Below are 19,858 nucleotides of genomic sequence, written 5' to 3' on the forward strand. Positions count from 1 at the left end.
AATAACTTTATTTCTCCTCCATCCACCCACTCAAAATATATCTTGCCACCAGTGGCGTTATGGAGACAGCATTTTGGTTAGGGAGTGCCAAGCATTCTACAGCATCCGATGGTGAAAATAGCCATGCTTTTTATTTCTGCTATCTAGGAATGTAAGGTGCACAGCAGGTCGGGGTGCTGCTGTGTGAGACAAACGGTCCAGGTAGAGGCTGTTCTCCAGGACGCGGGCAGGGCAGGTGTTCACTGGGCAGAGTGCTTCTTACACACCTCCAGGAACTCGAGCACGTCGTCGGGAGACCCCAAGACTACCGGCGCCCTCTGGTGGATGTCTGTGGGAATGACGTCTAACACGGCTTCCTTCCCGGTGGTGGCCATTCCCCCAGCCTTCTCCATAACGTAGGCCATGGGGTTGCATTCATACAGCAGTCTCAGCTGGAAAACAAGAGCAGAGAGTGGCCTCCTCGTACCAGAAGGTATTGCGTAAAAAAGAGACTTTTCTGCAGCAAAACGTGAATAGCTGGTGGGAGCTTCCAAGGGAACGGATACTCTCTTTTTCCTTCCTGTGAAGCTGTAAAAGCTCCGCCCCACCTCAGGTTGCATCCGAGACCAAACAGTTAACCATTTGGTTAAAGTCAACCATTTGTCAAGCCAGGACCAGCGATAGATTACCTGATGCAAATGTGAGAGAGAGTGGACATTTTAGCATACTGGACAGAGTGACATTTTAGCAGAAGCAAGCATTGCCTTCTCTTTATAGCATGGAAACTGGACTTAATGAGTGACTCTGTGTGTGTTGGATGGAGCTTCGCCTATTCTAAATGCATTAAATAAATCTACGGTGGTGTCTGGCTACAGACATCTGGAAAGCAGACTGGCTCGTCCAAACAGTGTGATATTGTTTGCAACTCATCATGCATTCATTTTATGATTCTCTGAAGGCTTGTGGATTGAAATTCAGTGTATTCTATATCTTGGCATAGACTTTTGCATTGCATGCCTTTGCATGCAGTCTGCCTGCTGAGCCACAGCTTTCTGCAGGTGTTTCCCGACTCTACTTCCATATAGGTGTCATGGCTACTTTTGAAAAACTGAAAAAAAAAAAAAGAAGCCTCAATATTTGTGTTCAGGGACAATTTGGGGGGCTTTAGAGAAAAGTTCTGGAAAGCAGGCTAACTACACAGGTTGAGATGCCCGAGGCAGCTACAGCTGGGTAATGTTTTCAGTAAATAGAAACACCTTCACTCCGGATGCCACATGCTGCAGACAGACCCAAATATATCCAAGTACACAGGCTTCCAATGAGTTTAAGGGGATTGTTGTACCTGTTCTCTTGCATTAAAAAAATAAAAATAAAAAGGCAGCTGGGCGTGGTGGCTCACACCTGTAATACCAGCACTTTGGGAGGCCAAGGCAGGTGGATCACTTGAGGTCAGGAGTTCAGGACAACATGGTGAAACCCCGTCTCTACTAAAAATATAAAAAGTAGCTGGGCGTGGTGGTGGGCACCTGTAATCCCAGCTACTTGGGAGGCTGAGGCAGGAAAATCACTTGAACCTGGGAGGCGGAGGTTGCAGTGAACTGAGATCGCACCACTGCACTCCAGCCTGGGTAACTGAGTAAGACTCTGTCAAAAAAAAAAAAAAGCCATCTGTCTACTGGGAAAACATAAGGATGATGCAATGCTTGGGAAGGAAATGCACTGTCACCCTGGCAGAAGGAAAGCCAGGGCAGCTCTGAGCCAGCATGGGGGAGCACAGCCACCCTCCAGCCTGCTGAGAACACTGTGGGCTTGGACTAGTGGGTCAGTGGTGATGGGTCACCTGAAAGCCCTAGGTTTCCACAGAGAGTCTTTCCTCCCCTAAAAAGTAACATTTTCCAAGTAGGAGATGTTGACTCACTAGTTACCTCTGTTTTACACTTTTTGAAAGCAATCAAGGCTTCTATTGGGAATACATATTTGATTTGCTGCCTTGGAAGCGAGGCTGGGTTGTTTCCTTTCACTTTATGAATGGAATTCATTTTGCCCAAGCCAAGCCATGCCATGTACCCACCGGAAGCCCTAAGGACTTTTAGTCCATCCTGACCATTAATTCCCTTTTGCCACAGCACTGGAAGGGCTCTCAAGACTGTTTTTATCTTTAGCTGATATCATCTGGCTTTATCTTTAATTCATACAAGAATATGCTACAGACACCCTTAGCGACCTACCATGGAGCGTAACCACTAGCAAAACCTTTCTTCTTCCTAAACCAAATAGCATGGGCTGCAAGTGAAATCTGCTCCTCACTTCCTCTCCAGGGGACACACTTACCTTTCCATTGGGGCTGTTCTTGTTAGCGGGGTACAGAAATATCCCTCCATAGACCAGAGTGCAGTGAACATCAGCCACCATGGAGCCCATGTACCGGGCACCATAGGGGGCTGAATTATCCTGCAAGGTTAAGACCAACAATAATTAGGGTTGCAGAAAATAAAAAAGAGGATTTTCTTTGTGTCTCTGAAGTTTCTTTGATTCCACATCCATTCACAGAGCACCTACGAGGGCTGTATTTGGGGCTGTGCTAAAAAAAATGTGATGAGAATCCTGTTCTCAATAAATAGAAAATGGAAAAGTGGAGACAGCCTCTCATAATCTCACAATAGGTCAGATTACCCACAGAGGCCCCCAAAAGGGTATGGATGATTCTGGCTATGGAGCTGAGGCAGGCATTACTAAATTTATACGATTTAGTAACACCTTAAAGGCTGAGAAGGTTTGTTACCAAGCTAAGGAACTGGGCAGGGGTGGGAGTCGGTGGAAACTGCAAAAGTATCTGCTTAGCAATGAGGGAAATGGACCTGGAGGAGCAGCCTGAAGGACTCGGGTGTGCGAGTGCAGAGGTTGGGGGTGGGAGGGGAATCCTGGGTAAGGTGAAAGGAGAGATGAATAAGCTGGAGAGAGAGCCTGGGGCAGATCTGAGGCTCCCTGAACATCCTGCAAACAACATTTGAGCTTCATGTCCAGCAAACAGCAGTCATCAATGGCTTTTAAACAAAGAAAGGACAAAATCCGATACTCCACATAGAGGGAGCTCCACACTCAGCCATTTCTTCTCTTCATGTTCACTAGCTTGTAGCCTCTTTAGGGAGATGCCACAATGGGCATGCTCAGTCTCGAGATGATTGACAGATGCATCTCAGGCAGGCCTGATGAGGGGCAGACACCACTCGGCAGGCATTTGGGTGGGGGAACCACATTTTGTGCCATCTGGGACCATGGACCCCAGAAGGGAAGATGTTTTATTGCCATGAATTCATTCATTTGATTAACTTTATTATCCTAATTTCCTTCTGCCAAGAGAAAGTAGCAAAGGCTGAAATGGAGACTCTGATTTTGATGTCTCAGGGCAAGAATTTCAGTCCCCAGTACTAAAGTGAGGACTTCATCATGGGCTCAGTGTAGATGGAAGCCCAATCTACTCTTTCCCTGCTTCCTTTCCCCTCCGGGGTAAATCATCAACCAAGAGATTTCCACACTGCTCAGGATTCCCACATGAGGTCCAAGGCCCTCAATCCCAAGGATGGCTTTCATCTCAGGGGGATGCCCCTGCCTCCAGAATGGCCCCTGGTGCCAGATGCCCAAACCCAGCACCACCCTCTCTAGGCCCTCACTTACTGGGAGGAACTTCTTCCTCTGGACATACTCAGTGACAGCAGGGTAAAAGTCCTTGGCATAGCCCTCGTTAAGTCTGTAGATTTTACCTTTCTTTTTGATCTTCACATCCTTGTCCACCAAAATGAACTCCCCGATGGCCTTTTGAGACAGGGAAGGAAAGGCAGAGAGATGAGGAGAGCACCCTCTCCCCCAGGCCTGGGTGAGGCAGGCGCTGGGCTGGGCTGCGCAGGGCTGGGGTCATGGCCACTGGCACAGCTCATCCTGCTCCCCATGACACCGCCAGATTCTTCTGGAACTGTGAATGAGGTGAAGGGAGGCAAGAGGATGCTGGAGAACCCCTCAGGGTGGTAATGGAGACTTTTGACTTTGTTTGCAAATGATTTCAGTAAAACAAGAAAGAAACCACACACAAACAGGGATAGCAGACTTGTAAAACAACTGCTAAGCCTACCACAGACTAAGAAATGTGTGTCCAAAGCAATATAAGATGTGTATGCCTTCACCAAACAGAAAAAAGTGTTGGTTCTGGTGGTAGGCTCTCAGGAGACACAGGCCACTGTGGGATCAGTCCCGAGCGACACCCAAGTGCTCAGTGCTGTTCTTAGCTTTATGTTTCTATCTTGATGTAAGTTCTCCCAAAAGGGAGAACTATGTAACAATGTAGAACCCTGAGTTTTGAGTCCCACATAGGTAACCTTTGCCTTTGCTCTCTGGCATCCAGAGTTTTTCTCAGACTGCCTCCTCCCACACAGCCCAGTGTTAAGCTTAGGCCTTTAAGCTTGGGGAGCATCTCCTTCAAAGGAGATTTGGATCTGGGGGAAAAGCATTGTCAAAGTCTCACTGCTCTGGACTGGAGATTGTTATGGGTTCCTGTGTGTTGTTAGCAAGAGGGTGATCGAGGCTCTGCCCATTTAGGACAGGCTTGACCATTGACACAAGAGTTGAAAAGAAAAAAGACCTATCAACACCTCTCTGCCTAGCCATTTATTCCCACAGCAAAAACTGGTTCCTACTCATATGGAGTGTGTTGAAATTGGACAGACAGGGAGGGAGGGAAGAATTCACAGTGGCCGTTGAAAGGTGTCATTGGAAGTGATTCCTCTTTTTTACTTTTATGTCTTTTTCAATATCTTCAAAATGCTTGACCACAAATATACAGGAATATTCTTTTATCATTGGTATGAAAATAAATAATTGTCTTTAACAAAAAATGTATAGAAAAGAAAGCCATCTCACAACAGATGCTGTGTGCAGAGTACAGGGTCCAGCCACACTCTCCATGGTGCAAAGAGGGTAAGTTTGTATATGGAGATGAAACATAAACACTCCCACAAAGTTAAAGCCTGCTAGAAACCCAGGTACAGCTGTCACAGTGGTTTTAATGGAAACCATCAGCCTGGCGTTGAAGCAAGCCCAGACCAAGAGGAAGTACTTAGCATCTCCCTGGTGGGAGGCTCACCCCCCACCCCCGCACCCCATCAGGCACAGAAAGAAGAAGGGCTGGAACCAAATCCCAGCAGCCCTGCATGGCATTGCCCTTCCAAACATTTAGGACTGAGGAGGGTAGACTCTCAAACACACAGAAATGTCCCTACGGAGACGCTCATCTGCAACCTGGAAACAAGAAGAGATTGAATGTTTTCTCTGCTTCCACCAACTCAAAGGTAACAGAGAAGACACTAGAAGAATGGGAAGCAGTCAGGGTCTGGTGAGACACCGTCAGCAAATATCAGTGGTGCCTGAAATCACATCCTGGGCTCAGGTGGAACTTTGCTCTGGTTCTGCCACTAACTCCCCCACCCCACCCCTAACCAGGTCACCGCATTTGGAGACTTTAACTAGCACTATTACCCTACCCATGTTTATTTGTTAAGCACCCATGCTTCCAAGGAGGTAAAAGTCCACTTCCCTGACTGCCTGGGGCAAAGTTAGCCTTCCCACCACACACAGACCTGGCCTCTACAGAGGATTCCACTCCCTGTGTGCTCCTGGGTTTCACTTTGCCAGCAACAAGCATTTTATACATAGTTCACTAATGTCACAGGAGGACATCCCTAAAAGTTAAAAAGTTAGGTAGGCCCAGTGGCTCATGCCTGTAATCCCAGCACTTTGGGAGGCCAAGGCAGGCAGATCACCTGAGGTCAGAAGTTCAAGACCAACCTGGCCAACATGGCAAAACCCCATCTCTACCAAAAATACAAAAATTAGCCAGGCATGGTGGCACATGCCTGTAGTCCCAGCTACTCAGGAGGCTGAGGCAAAAGAATCACTTGAACCTGGGAGGCAGAGGTTGCAGTGAGCTGAGATCACGCCATTGCACTCTACCTGGGTGACAGAGTGAGATTCTGTCTCAAAAAAAAAAAAAAATCTTGCAAGGGTTAACTGAAGGTTTGTGTAAATGTACACAAGTAAATGTGGGAGCTATTTTTGAAGAAACAATGCCATCTTCTGCTTCAATGGGGACACTCATTCAACTCAGGAAAACAGCCTTTTGGTGGATAAAGTAGAAAAGCTAGAAATGGATACAGTTGATGGCAAACAGAATATCTACAGCCTCATCCGGTCAATAAATGCATTTTAATTGGCTAGCATAGTGTTGTACACATCTAGAAACATTATGTTTTTTACAATCCAGTGTTTCTTGAACCATTAGAAGCCTTGGCAAGACAGGGCCTCTCTTCCCAATTGTAATTGCTGGAACTCTTCAGTTCACCCCAGTCCCACCCTTTCACCCCACCCCCTTGCCCAGCACATTTCATCATCAATATGGCCTGCCTGGGTCATTTGAGTAACAGCTGCTCTGAGGAATTCACATTGGAATAAAGACCCCCCTCTCATGCTGAGATGCCATTTCTCACCTCCGTAGTCTGCTCGGGAGGCATACCTGTCTCCCCATCTCCTGCCTCCTTCCCACCCCACAACATCATCTCTGTCCCTCCCACCTCCACATACCCCCACCAGCCCCCCACACATAGCATTCATTTGCCCCCAGCCTCCTGTGAGGTCTCTCACTGGGTCCAGCATGAAGCAGTTGACCCCACAGTCCATGGCAAGGACCAGCATGGTGGCACTGCCATACAGCACGTAGCCAGCTGCCACCAGGTTCTGGCCTGGCTGCAGAGCATCCTTCTCGGAAGGCTCATCAGTTGATTTCTAGAGCAAGAAAGAAATCAAAGAATGTTTTTGTTTTGTTTTGTGATTCTTTTTTACAGTTCAACCATTAACAGGAGGCATTATCAAGGTGCTCTTCTAATGAAATAGGGCATCTTCCCAGAGGGTCCTTCCCACACACATCGGCAATATCCTGATTAGATTACCATGGCAGCCTTCCCACCAGAACCCAAATTTCCTGCATCTGGATCCCTCTTTCCAATCAGGGCCCTCCTCCAATTTTTCTAATGTGATATTCCCTCATCTCTCCACTGTCACTTCCAAAAAAGAGCATGCCTTCTTGCCAGCTCCCACTACTTTAATCTTATTATGGGCATCCATCTCTTTCACCTGCCTACGCCATCTTTATTTAAACAAATTAACACTGGGCTGCAGGGCAGGCAGTCTGGGGAGGAAATCAGTTTTGGAAACTCTTGCTGCTTTGGCCCATACCCCGCTGAGCATGTGGTCTGTGTCACTCACACGTCAGGGAAATTCTCAGAAATGCAGGAACTCAGAGTATCTCCCCAGAGTCACTACGGGGTAGAGCAGATGCTGTCCAGTGTTTTAACCATGATGGACAGGAAGAAGCGCAGTTTACATCACAAACCAGTTCTCACACACACACGCACATATGCACACACCCCTCCCAAAACATTACCAAAATAATACCTATGCTTAGAACATGACATGTGCTGTAATCCATTTCTTTTTCATTAAAAACACAGCCCACTGGGTCATGTGGCCCAGAATTTTTCTAATGCTAGGGAAGGGAGCCCTTAAAGAGATGGCTCCTACAGGCCGGGTGTGGTGGCTCACGCCTGTAATCCCAACACTTAGGGAGGCCGAGGCGGGTGGATCACGAGGTCAAAAGATCGAGACCATCCTGGTCAACATGGTGAAACCTCATCTCTACTAAAAATACAAAAAATTAGCTGGGCATGGTGGTGCATGCCTGTAATCCCAACTACTCAGGAGGCTGAGGCAGGAGAATTGCCTGAACCCAGGAGGTGGAGGTTGCGGTGAGCCAAGATCGTGCCATTGCACTCCAGCCTGTGTAACAAGAACGAAACTCCATCTCAAAAAAACAAAACAAAACAAAAAAGAACAAGATTGGTGGCTAACACCTGTAATCCCAGTACTTTGGGAGGCCAAGGTGGGTGGATCACGAGGTCAGGAGATCAAGGCCATCCTGGCTAATATGATGAAACCACGTCTCTACTAAAAATACAAAAAATTAGCCAGGTGTGGTGGCAGTCGCCTGTAATCCCAGCTACTCAGGAGGCTGAGGCAGGAGAATCACTTGGACCCAGGAGGCAGAGGTTGCTGTGAGCTTAGATCATGCCCACTGCACTCCAGCCTGGTGATAGAGGGAGACTCTGTCTCAAAAAAAAAAAAAAAGAGATGGCTCCTAACCGCTGATCTCTTACTATGAATGATCTTCTTTATAAACACTGGATTGACCTGTTTGGTCATCAAAATGGCCCCAAACAAACCTTTCAGCTTGGATACCCTCTGCTTGAATTAAACAGAAATAAAAATGTGCAATTTCCCAAACTTCACTTCTTCTTTTCCCAGACTCCATCAGCTGAGTGTAAGCAGGAGCATCTGCGTCGTGCAGCTGAAGAAGGAAGTCATCCCAGCAAAACATTCCAGGTAATTTCTTCCCATAACTTTCAAAAGGGTGGCCCAAAACCACCTGCATTAGAATCACCTGGGATACTTATTAAAAATGCACATTCACAGGCAGGTGCCATGGCTCACCCCCATAAACCTGGCACTTTGGGAAGCTAAGGTAGGAGGATCACTTGAGGCCAGGAGTTTGAGACCAGCCTGTGCAACACAGGGAGACCCCATCTTTACAAAAAAAATTTTTTTAATTAGCCAGGCATGCTGGCATGTGCGTGTGGCTACCAAGGAGGCAGAGGTGGGAAGATCGCTTGAGCCTGGGAGGTCGAGGCTGCAGTGAGCCATGATCATGCCACTGCACATGCCTGGGTGGCAGAATGAACCTGCCTCTTTAAGAAAAAGAAAAGAAATGCATATTCTGGGACCATAGCCTGGACACACTGTCAGACTTTCCATGGTGAGACCTGAGAATCTGCATTGCACTGAGCACCGGGGTGATCTTCACACTCAAGTGTCAGAACTACTCATGTAAATAAGAAAATCACAAACCCATTTCTCTCCTTCTTCTACCCCATCCTTGCCCTTCCTGGTTTTCATCCGGGGAGCTGATTAGTTAACTGCTTGCACTGGGTTATTTGATTCAGTTCGGTTTGTATTCACCAGATAGTGCAGTGAAGCTAAACATAGACTAAATACAGGATCAAAACTTTGAGTTTTCCCTAATTCCAAATTTTGCCAATGCACCACCTTGAAAGGGGAAATTAACGGCCTTTGTCAACATGCACCACTTGTCAGAGGCTCATTTTAACAATCACCATCTTTCCTTGAAGCCAGGGACACAGTAGGAGGACTCAGGATTCTAACTCTCCTCTCCTTCCACTGCAGGCTTCGAGTAACCAGTTCTCTGCCAAGAAAGGCCCCCTCACCCAGAGATTCACCTTGCCCAGAACCATCCATGTCTGCTTGTGGCAAAGGTGTAAAAGTAAACAGTCTTTCCCTGACATACAGTCACCAAACACTCTACATTTACAATTTCTCACATGGAATAAAAAAATAATAGTTGGCTGGGCACAGTGGCTCACGCCTGTAATCCCAGCACTTTGGGAGGATGAGGCAGGTGGATCACGAGGTCAGGAGTTCAAGACCAGACTGCCCAACATGGTGAAACGTTGTCTCTACTAAAAAAATACAAAAATTAGCTGGGCATGGTGGCTCGTGACTGTAATCCCAGCTACTTGGGAGGCTGAGGTAGGAGAACTGCTTGAACTGGGTGGGACCCAGGAGGCAGTGGCTGCAGTGAGCTGAGATCACGCCACTGCACCCCAGCCTGGGCTACAGAGCGAGACTCCATCTCAACAACAACAACAACAAATACTAGTAACACTTGTCTATCACACACATTCTCAAAACAAAGAGAAAATAATCCCACTGAGCCATGAATTTGGAGGAATTCTTTTCTAGCCCAGCCCCTTTTGAAGTCCCTCCTCCAAACGCTCAGCAATGCATGCCTTTCCTCCAAGGGAATATGCCCCATTCTCCTGCAGATGCCGAGGGACCAATGAGCATGGAGCATTTGGCAAAATTAGAAAACTCTGGATCCTTCCTTTCCCCACCTATCTGAGGCCACCACCCACTGTAGGCCTTGGTTCCGTTTTATTCCATGTCATCGCATGGGGAGAAGTAGGCACATAAATGGGGGGCCTGCCGGGGAGAGACTGTCATGTCCACAGTGGTCTTTCCTCAGAGGGGAAACCAGACCCTCCTTTTCCGAAACTCTGCTTTTGTGATGGGGGCTGGGTATTTGTAAAGGACATTGCAATTTAGAGTATGTCCAGCAGAGGGTGATCAGGCTAGAGAAAGGTCTCTAACCCATCTACTGCCAAAGATGTTCAGCTTAAAGGAAAGAAATAGTGGGAGTGGTGGGATTATTGTGAGGGCAGGAAAGCTGTTTCCAAACATGTCAAAAAATCTTATTTTTGGGCCGGGTGCGGTGGCTCACGCCTGTAATCCCAGCACTTTGGGAGGCCGAGGCGGGTGGATCACAAGGTCAAGAGATCGAGACCATCCTGGTCAACATGGTGAAACCCCGTCTCTACTAAAAATACAAAAAATTAGCTGGGCATGGTGGTGCATGCCTGTAATCCCACTACTCAGGAGGCTGAGGCAGGAGGATTACCTGAACCCAGGAGGTGGAGGTCTCAGTGAGCTGAGATCGTGCCATTGCACTCCAGCCTGGGTAACAAAAGCGAAACTCCATCTCAAAAAAAAAAAAAGAATCTGGCCGGGCGAGGTGGCTCAAGCCTGTAATCCCAGCACTTTGGGAGTCCGAGACAAGTGGATCATGCATGAGGTCAAAAGATCAAGACCATCCTGGTCAACATGGTGAAACTCCGTCTCTACTAAAAATACAAAAATTATCTGGGCATGGTGGCACGTGCCTGTAATCCCAGCTACTCAGGAGGCTGAGGCAGGAGAATTGCCTGAACCCAGGAGGCGGAGGTTGCGGTGAGCCAAGATCACACCATTGCACTCCAGCCTGGGTAACAAGAGTGAAACTCCATCTCAAAAAAAAAAAAAAAAAAGAAAAAGAAAAAAAAAGAATCTTATTTTCTTATGCTCTAAAAAGCCAAATGAGCAAAACAAACAGATTTCAACTCAATATGTGGACAAACCATGATGGTTACCCAGCACTGCAAGAGAATTTGCCCTGTCAGGATGTCTCCATCCTGACACTGGTGGGGCCAGGCACTGTGGCTCACACCTGTAATCCCAGCACTTTGGGAAGCCGAGGCGGGAGGATCACTTGAGCCCAGGAGTTCAAGACCAGCCTGGGTAACATAGTGAGAACCCCCTCTCCCCATCTCTACAGAAAATACAAAAATTAGCCAGGTGTGGTGGTGCACACCTGTAGTCCCAGCTACTCAGGAGGCTGAAGTGGGAGGATGGCTTAAGCCCGGGAGGGTGAGGCTGTAGTGAGCCATGATGATGCCACTGAACTCCAGCCTGGGCAACATAGCGAGGCCGTGTCTCCAAAGAAAAAAAAAAGAAAGAAAAAGGAAAAAGAGGAGGAAGAAAAAGGAGGAAGAGGGGAAGAAAAAGGAGGAAGAGGAGAAGGAGGAGGAGGAAAAGGAGGAGGAGGAGGACGGGTAATAGTGGTAGTCAGCAGGCTCTGCAAAGATGCTGTGGCAGGAGCCATGGGAACACAACCTGGCATACTTCCACCTGCCTTTCCAGCCATCACATGGCGAGCCCTGGTCACCGTTGCAGGGTTGCAGTTACCGATGCTGCCCCACTGGGTGTGGGCATCATGGTGCAATTCTAGCCAACCATCACCTCTGCAGAAAGCAGGAAAAATCCACTTGGAAGCATTATAGATGTTGATGTCTATGCCTCATGACCCCTCAACTGGTTTTAACTGTTTCGAGCAATCAGTAAAGCTTCCAGAACCAGAAATGACTTAGAGCTCTGTGTCAGACTCATCATCATTCACTGTCTTTTAATAAAGTCACTTCTGGCTTATTAAGAAGAGAGCTGAGACTTATTGTTGATAATTCTAACATTCGTAATTCAAGCTGCTGTTGCAAGCTGGCTTGATTTTTTTCTAGTTGATAGCCAATGTCTCTCAATTTCCCAGGGTTTTTTTTTTCCTTAAAAGAGTATTATTTTGGGGGACTGAGATGTAGAATGGGGTTAGCAAACATCAACACTGCTTTAGTTGTGGTTAACTCATTAGCCTGAGGTCTTCCTCTGCAGGGAAGCATTTTGCTACAAACTTCTCTTTCAATGCTATGGATTTGATACTTTGCAAGGCAAATTGCATTCCTGCACATCTACAACAGAAATGGTATGTTCCTTGGCATGACTTGGAAAATGGATAAATTGTTGCCTTTCTGCTTTTCTGGTGTGAGAATTGGAATCTTCTATTCCTCAAACTGGTTTTGATGTGGATCTGCCCCTTACCCAAGATAAAAGCAAATTAAGTTCTAATGACCAAAGATAATTGTGCCATGGGGGGGGGGGGTCTACTTTCCACATATTTGAAAGGAAACTATGTATAATACTAGGCAATAAGTCACGTTTAGAGATGAAGTGCAAATTTGGGTCTCAGTCCTTAAGTTAATGCCTTTGTGTCCTAGAACAGAGTTCAGCTGAACAAACTGCTTCATTGGTTCCAGCCTGTGAGGTTTTATTTCTGAAATAAACAAGAGCTGAATAGAGAATGGTATACTAGACTTTGGAGACTTAGAATGGGGTGGTGGGAGGGAGTGAGGGCTAAAAAAACTACATATTGGATACAATATATACTATTCCCTGAGATGTAAACTGAAATTTCAGACTTCACCACTATACAATTCATTCATATCACCAAAAACTACTTGTACCATCAAAAGCTGTTAAAATAAAATATATATTAAAAACAAAAACAAGAGCTAAAGCTAAGAGGACTTACCTTGGATTTTATCATGTTTCCTGATGGGCAAATGGGTTTTCATTCTATTTTTTACTTATTTGTGTAATTGAGCACTCCTCTCTCTCTTTCTTTCTCTCTCTCTCTTCCTCCCCTCCCTCCCTCTCTCTGGGCAGGGCTGGGTTCTCATTCTGTACAGTGTGCTTTGTATGACTTAGGGCAAGGCTCAGAAACTTTTTCTATGGATGGACAGAGAGTAAACATCTTAAGTTTTATGGGCCAGTCTCTATCATAACTACAGAACTTTGGCAGTGTGACAGAAAATCAGCCAAAGGCAGTATGTGAACAAATGAGTGTGACCATGTGCCAATTAAAGCTTCATTCATGTAGAGTAAAATTTAAAATGGATTATGAAATATCATTATTTAGGTTTTTTTTCAACTGTTTAAAAATGTAAAATGGTTATCCTTTGTTCACATCACAGGCTGTACACATGAGGCCACAGGCTGGACTCGGCCCAGGGCTCATAGCTGACAGACCATTCATTGGGGATGTAAAGGACAGTTTTGATGTAAATAATCCCTCAACTCTCAGTTCACATCATATCATCACTATACGGACCACATACTGCCTCCTTTTTCAAAATCTCATTTTCTATCATAAAAGGTAAGATACAGTTAGAAGAGTGAAACATTCTTCTCGTCCCACACATATTTTATCCTATATTCTCTTTCAACAACCTAATGGGTCTTCGTCATGTGATTAGTGCTGAAGCTCAGAACTTGAGACACAGATCTCCATGATCTCCACTCTGCCTGCTCTGCCACAGTGAAATAGGACTGGATGCTTGATCTTAACTTTTGGCCCCAAACCAAGTACTTGGGATATCACATCTTACCTTTCTATAGATGCCAAAAATGGTTCCAATGGACACAAGGCAATCGATGTTGGAAGATACATCAAGGGGGTCAAAACAGACCACATATTTACCCTGAGCACAGAAAAAAGAAATATAACCTTCAAATGTTACAGCAAGATACACTAACGGAATATACATTAGGGAGGAAGAATGGGAATTTAGGGGAAAGTTCAAAAACTGTGGGTCATATTTATTTATATTGTGTTATGGAAGGTATGAAATGGCATACAGAGTGCACAGATACACACACACACACACACACAATCATTAAACAGAGAAAACACCACTTAGGGAGTGCAAATGAAAGTAATGGAATACAGATAAGTCATGATTTCCTACACTGTTGATATAGTCAAATCATAATTTTGCATTGAGTTTCCTGGCAGCCAAAAAAAAAAAAAAAGAAAGAAAGAAAAGCAAAATTAGTCACTCATTTTCCTTTATTCCTGAGGGGAAAAATAATTCCTCAGGTGAAGCAGAGAATTTGCTGGAGTTGAGATCTACAGGAAACTTCTCATGCAGGTCTTATAGACACCCCTTGAGGTCGAGTTGCATAGAGTTTTCAAAAATACCCTGGCTGGGCACAGTGGCTCACACCCAATCCTAGGACTTTGGGAGGCTAAGAAGGGAGGATTGGTTGAGCCCAGGAGCTCAATACCAGCCTGGGGAACATAGAGAGGCTCCTTCTCTACAAAAAAAAAAAAAAAAGAAAAAGTTCAATTAGCTGGGCATAATGCTGCATATCTGTAGTCCCAGCTACTCTGGAGGCTGAGACAGGAGGATTGCTTGACCCCAGGAGTTCGAGGCTACAGTGAGCCATGACTGTGCACTCCAGTCTGGGTGATAGAGTGAGGCCCTGTCTCTAAAAACAAAACTAAGCAAAACAAATCTCTAGCACGATTCCCCAAGATGACTGTCTGTGATGGTGGAATGACTGCAGACTCCTGTTCTTTTTTTTGTTTTTTAAAGAAAGAAAGAAAAAAAAGAATGAAGAAGAGGAAGAAAAAGGAAGAGAAAGAGAGAGAGAGAATGGGAGTATTGCTTTCTTGCCCAGGCTAGAATGCAATTTAGTAATGGGTATTGAAAACTTCTTTTATACCAATAATTATACTTAATGATGTAGACAGGAAGGAATAGGGGAAGAAAATAACAAACAAGCAGCCAACCAATATTTTATTTAAACCTATGAAATGCTATGCGATTACTGAGGAGTGATTTACTTCCAATTATGTAGTCACTTTTGGAATAGTTGTGAGGTGGTAATGTATGATTTGTGTATTTGAAGCGGAGAGTTCTATAAATGTTTATTAAGTTTACTTGTTCCGGGACTGAGTTCAAGTCCTGGATGTCCTTGTTAATTTTCTGTCTCATTGATCTATAGAATCATTAGCTCTTCTTGTTACATTGATCCATTTGCCATTATGCAATGTCCTTCTTTGCCTCTTTTGCTCTTTGTTGCTTTAAAGTCTACTTTATCAGAGGTGAGAATTGCATCTCCTGCTTTTTGTTTATTTGTTTATTTTTACTCTCTGATTGGTTGGTAAATCTTCCTCCTTCTCTTTGTTTTGAGTCTTTGTGTATCATTGCATGTGAGATGGGTCTGGATGCAGCATACTGATGGGTTTTGGCTTTTTATCCAATTAGAATATATATAAGTTTAATGCTGGCATTTGATGCTAGCTGGCTGTTTTGCCCATTAGTTGGTGTAAATTTTTTATTGTGTTAATGCTCTTTGCTTTTTGATATATTTTTGGAAAGGCTGATATTGGTTGTTCCTTTATATGTATAGTGCTTCTTTCAGAAGCTCTTGTAAAGCAGGCCTGGTGGTGGTGAACTCTCTAAGTACTTGTTTGTTTGCAAAAGATTTAATTTTTCCTTCGCTTATAAAGCTTAGTTTGGCTGGATATGAAATTCTGGGTTGAAAGTTCTTTTCTTTAAGGATGTTAAATATTGGTCCCCACTCTTTTCTGGCTTGTAGGGTTTCTGCTGAGAGATCTGCTTTAAGTCTGATAGGTTTCCCTTTATGGGGAACCTGACCTTTCTCTCTGGCTGCCCTTAGTATTTTCTCCTTCATTTTAACCCTAATAAATCTGGTGATTATGTGCCTTGGGGTTGGTCTTCTTGAAGAATATCTTTGTGGTGTTCTCTGTATTACCTGGAGTTGAATATTACCCTGCCTTGCTAGATTGGGAAAGTTTTCCTGAATGATATCCTGAAGAGTATTTTCCAACTGGGATTCATTCTCTTCGTCACATTCAGGTACGCCTATCAAACGTAAATTAGGTCTTTTCACATAGTCCCATATTTCCTGGAGACTTTGCTCATTCCTTTTTATCCTTTTTTCTCCAATCTTGTCTTCTCGTTTCATTTCACTGAGCTGGTCCTCGACTTCTGATATCCTTTCTTCTGCTTGATCAATTCGACTGTTTAAACTTGTGAATACTTCGTGAAGTTCTCGTGTTGTGTTTTTCAGCTCCATCAATTCACTTATATTCCTCTCTAAATTGTCCATTCTTGTTAACATTTCATCAAACCTTTTTCCAGCGTTCTTAGTTTCTTTGCATTGGGTTAGAACAAGTTCTTTTAATTCACAGAATTTTCTTATCACCCACCTTTTGAAACCTGCTTCTGTTATTGGAACACACTCATTCTCCATTAAGCCTTGTTCCATTACTGATGAGGAATTGCGATCCCCTGTAAAGGGAGAGGCATTCTGATTTTGAGTATTGTCTGCCTTTTTAGGCTGGTTTCTTCCCTTCATTATATATCTATCCCTCTGTCATCTTTGTAATTACCGACTTTCTAACTAGGTCTCTGAGCAGATGTCCAACTTGTTGATTCCTAGCGCCAAAATCTGAGCAATCCACTGCACCGGCAAAAACAGAGGCATCAAGATTTGTGGTGCTTTTCTGCCCAGGAATCTCTGGACTCTGCACCAAGAACTGCCATGCTAAGGCACCAGCAAAACCGCCACGCTGGCCACAAGAGTCGCCCTGGTGACCCATGGGGCTCCTCCGCTGGGAATCTCTTGGTCCATGAGCAACAAATACTTGTCTGAAAGTGTGGTGTCCTCTCATTCTCTGCGCTTTCACTGGGAGATACGAGTCCGAGCTGCTAGTGATCAGCCATCTTGGATCTCTCTCCAGACTCCTGTTCTGAATGGGATTTTCAGTGGTGTGTGGGAGCTCGCTGGTAGCAGCTCTCAGGCACTAACCATGCACATTTCTTCCCAACTCTGCCTTCAGTGATGTCACAGTGGTAGCTTAAAATCAACGATGCCTGTAATCCCAGCACTTTGGGAGGCCGAGGAGGGTGGATCACGAGGTCAAGAGATCGAGACCATCCTGGTAAACATGGTGAAACCCCATCTCTACTAAAAATACAAAAAATTAACTGGGCATGGTGGCACATGCCTGTAATCCCAGCTACTCAGGAGGTTGAGGCAGGATAATTGCCTGAACCCAGGAGGCAGAGGTTGCGGTGAGGCAAGATCGCGCCATTGCACTCCAGCCTGGGTAACAAGAGTGAAACTCCGTCTCAAAAAAAAAAATAAACAACGATGAGAGAGTATTCACACCATTGACAGAGGCAAGTGGACATATCAGAGATATGTTTATATGTTTGTTTGCTTTGAGACCCAGTTTACCAGCACACCACTGGGAATTTTCCATCTCCAAATTAGCCACTTTCCAATGTGGTTTTTAAACATCTGTACCAGATTAACATGATTTCCTGCCCGCTTGCTCTTAACTGACCACCCTCACTAATGCAGGAGGATCTGGAAATTGGAACATGGGAACCTGCCTATCATGGAGGCCCATGGTAGACAGAGAAGTCTGGCATGAGCGGCAGAGGATATTAAACAACAAATCTAAGTCATATGCCTAAAGCTATCAAAGACCTTGAATGGCCCAGCAGAGAAAAACATGTACTTTGACTCTGGCATGTAAAGCTATTTTACGAATGATGAAAAACAAGTTCATCAGATGTGGCTCCTGCCCTCTTAATAGGGCGAGGACAGGCAGCCTCTTTATCTTCTCATTGTTTTTTTCTAATTCTATTCCTTGACTTTCCCAGTTCCTCTCAAACTCCATATAATTGCACTTCTAATCTCAGAAGTTTTGTTTTTTAATTATAATTATTGTTTTATAAAAGCTGGATATAGTCTTTCATTTAACAATCTTTTTCCACACTCATTTGCTGTTGGGCCCTCCAATGTGCCAGGCATCAAGTTAGATGCTAGAACGCAGAAACAAATAAAATCCATTTCCTGCTCTCAAGAAGCAGAGACAAGCCCAGGAGTGGTAGCTCATGCCTGTAATCCCAGCACTTTGGGAGGCAGAGGCAGGTGAATCACTTGATTTCAGGAGTTCAAGACCAGCCTGGCCAACATGGTGAAACCTTGTCTCTACTAAAAATATAAAAATTAGCCAGGTGTGGTAGTGGGCACCTGAGATCCCAGCTACTCAGGAGGCTGAGGCAGGAGAATCACTTGAACCCAGGAAGCAGAGGTTGCAGTGAGCTGAGATCACATCACTGTGCTCCATACTGAGCAACAAGAGGAAAACATTATCTCAAAAAAATAAAATAAAAAGAAGCAGCAGCAGAGACAGACCAGTAGGGACTCCAATGCGTGCATCAGGGTGGAAGTTCCAAGCAGTCTAGGTCAAGAGGCAGTTCAGTGTGAAGATCAGGAATTTGGTGGATGGGGATGTAGTAAAAGAGGTAGCCAGCAGAAGCCAGAGTTTGGAGATCCTTAAACATCGCACTAAAAAGTTAGAAATGGAGATGAGTTCATGGGAGTCCACTGGAGAGAAGGCAATGTGAGCCCCAGCAGTTCTCAGGGAGGTGCAGGGAGGATTCAAGAGCTGGCAGCAGTGAGGAGGAAGCTGGGGAAAGACCGCAGGAGGGACCTAGTGGGGACTCCCAGAAACCCAGCCCAGCTAAACAAGTGGAATCAGCTATGATGCTGGAAAGAAAACTAGTTACATTCAAGCCCTTGATGGGGGAAGCACAGACCCACCCTTTTCTCTGGTTGCACAATTATGGCATGTTTATCTTCTTCTGACATGAGAACACACGTGGCAAAGGATGACTTTAACATGTTCATGACCAGGTCATTGGAGACGACATCCAGCTTCTTCACTTGATCACCCGTCACGTTGGTAGAACCAGCAATGCCATAGCTACCAGGGACAAAAGCCACAAAAAATAAGCCGTGACCACCGGAATATGTAGATGTGCCCATGAACCTACCAAATGTGAGTGTTTGTTAAGATTTAGAAGAAAGGGTTCGTGTCCTTTACAGGAACATAGATGAAGCTGGAAACCATCATTCTCAGCAAACTAACACAGGAACAGAAAACCAAGCACCATACGTTCTCACTCATGAGTGGGAGTTGAATGATGAGAACACAGGGACACAGGGAGGGGAACATCATACTGGGGGTGTTGGGAGGTGAGGGGCTAGGGGAGGGAGAGCATTAGGACAAATACCTAATGTAGATGGTGGGTGCAGCAAACCACCGTGGCACACGTATACCTATGTAACAAACCTGAACGTTCTGCACATGTTTGAACTTCAAGTGTTTTTAAAAAGGATTAGAAGAAAGTAAGGAGGACACATGGCTTGGGAGAACAAGGCAGGAAGGGCAGTGGTCCCTCTGGACAGAATCTCGAGAGGAGGAGATGCTATCATCTGCCTCTTTACCTCAAACCTGTCATGGTGCCTGCACACCTTTGTGGTTAAATCAGTGTTTCTTAACTTTGTTTTCATTATGGTTCCCCTAGGAAGCTTTTTAGAATAATTTTTCCTCACCATATGCCCCCAAGAAATTTTTTAAATCTGTTTATTGTAGTATGTTTATTAGTGCTCTCTACATAAAAAGTTTGAGGGTGTTTTTGGTTTTGCTCACAAAGAACCAATGTTGGCCCCCAAAATGCAAGGGTTAAATGGATCAGTTAAGAGACTCAGCAACCAAGGAAGCCTGGGTCAGGGGAACCCAAGCTGTGAGCCAAGCCAAGGACTTTTATGGCTTTATAACTAAAAAGACCCCAAAAGAAACAAAGAATCAACTGTCCCCACCACCTCATTTTAT

At 45.1% G+C, this 19,858-nt stretch overlaps 1 protein-coding gene across 1 annotated transcript in view; it reads right to left on the minus strand.

The window, feature by feature from the left end:
- The window catches only part of LOC105709935 (fructose-1,6-bisphosphatase 1-like), a 35,158-nt gene continuing 15,300 nt past the window's right edge, over window positions 1-19,858 (minus strand). Inside the window, exons 2-7 of the mRNA XM_012442116.3 lie at window positions 18,784-18,946; window positions 13,740-13,832; window positions 6,667-6,807; window positions 3,655-3,792; window positions 2,311-2,430; window positions 1-431 (exon numbers count right to left, since the gene is read on the minus strand). Coding sequence (XP_012297539.3) covers window positions 240-431; window positions 2,311-2,430; window positions 3,655-3,792; window positions 6,667-6,807; window positions 13,740-13,832; window positions 18,784-18,946 — 847 coding nt within the window. The 3' untranslated portion in view covers window positions 1-239. The remainder of the gene's footprint in view (window positions 432-2,310; window positions 2,431-3,654; window positions 3,793-6,666; window positions 6,808-13,739; window positions 13,833-18,783; window positions 18,947-19,858) is intronic.

Source organism: Aotus nancymaae, unplaced genomic scaffold (assembly GCF_030222135.1).
Source record: "Aotus nancymaae isolate 86718 unplaced genomic scaffold, 86718_ANA_hifiasm-v0.15.2.pri h1tg000018l, whole genome shotgun sequence".
NCBI classification, from domain to species: domain Eukaryota; kingdom Metazoa; phylum Chordata; class Mammalia; order Primates; family Aotidae; genus Aotus; species Aotus nancymaae.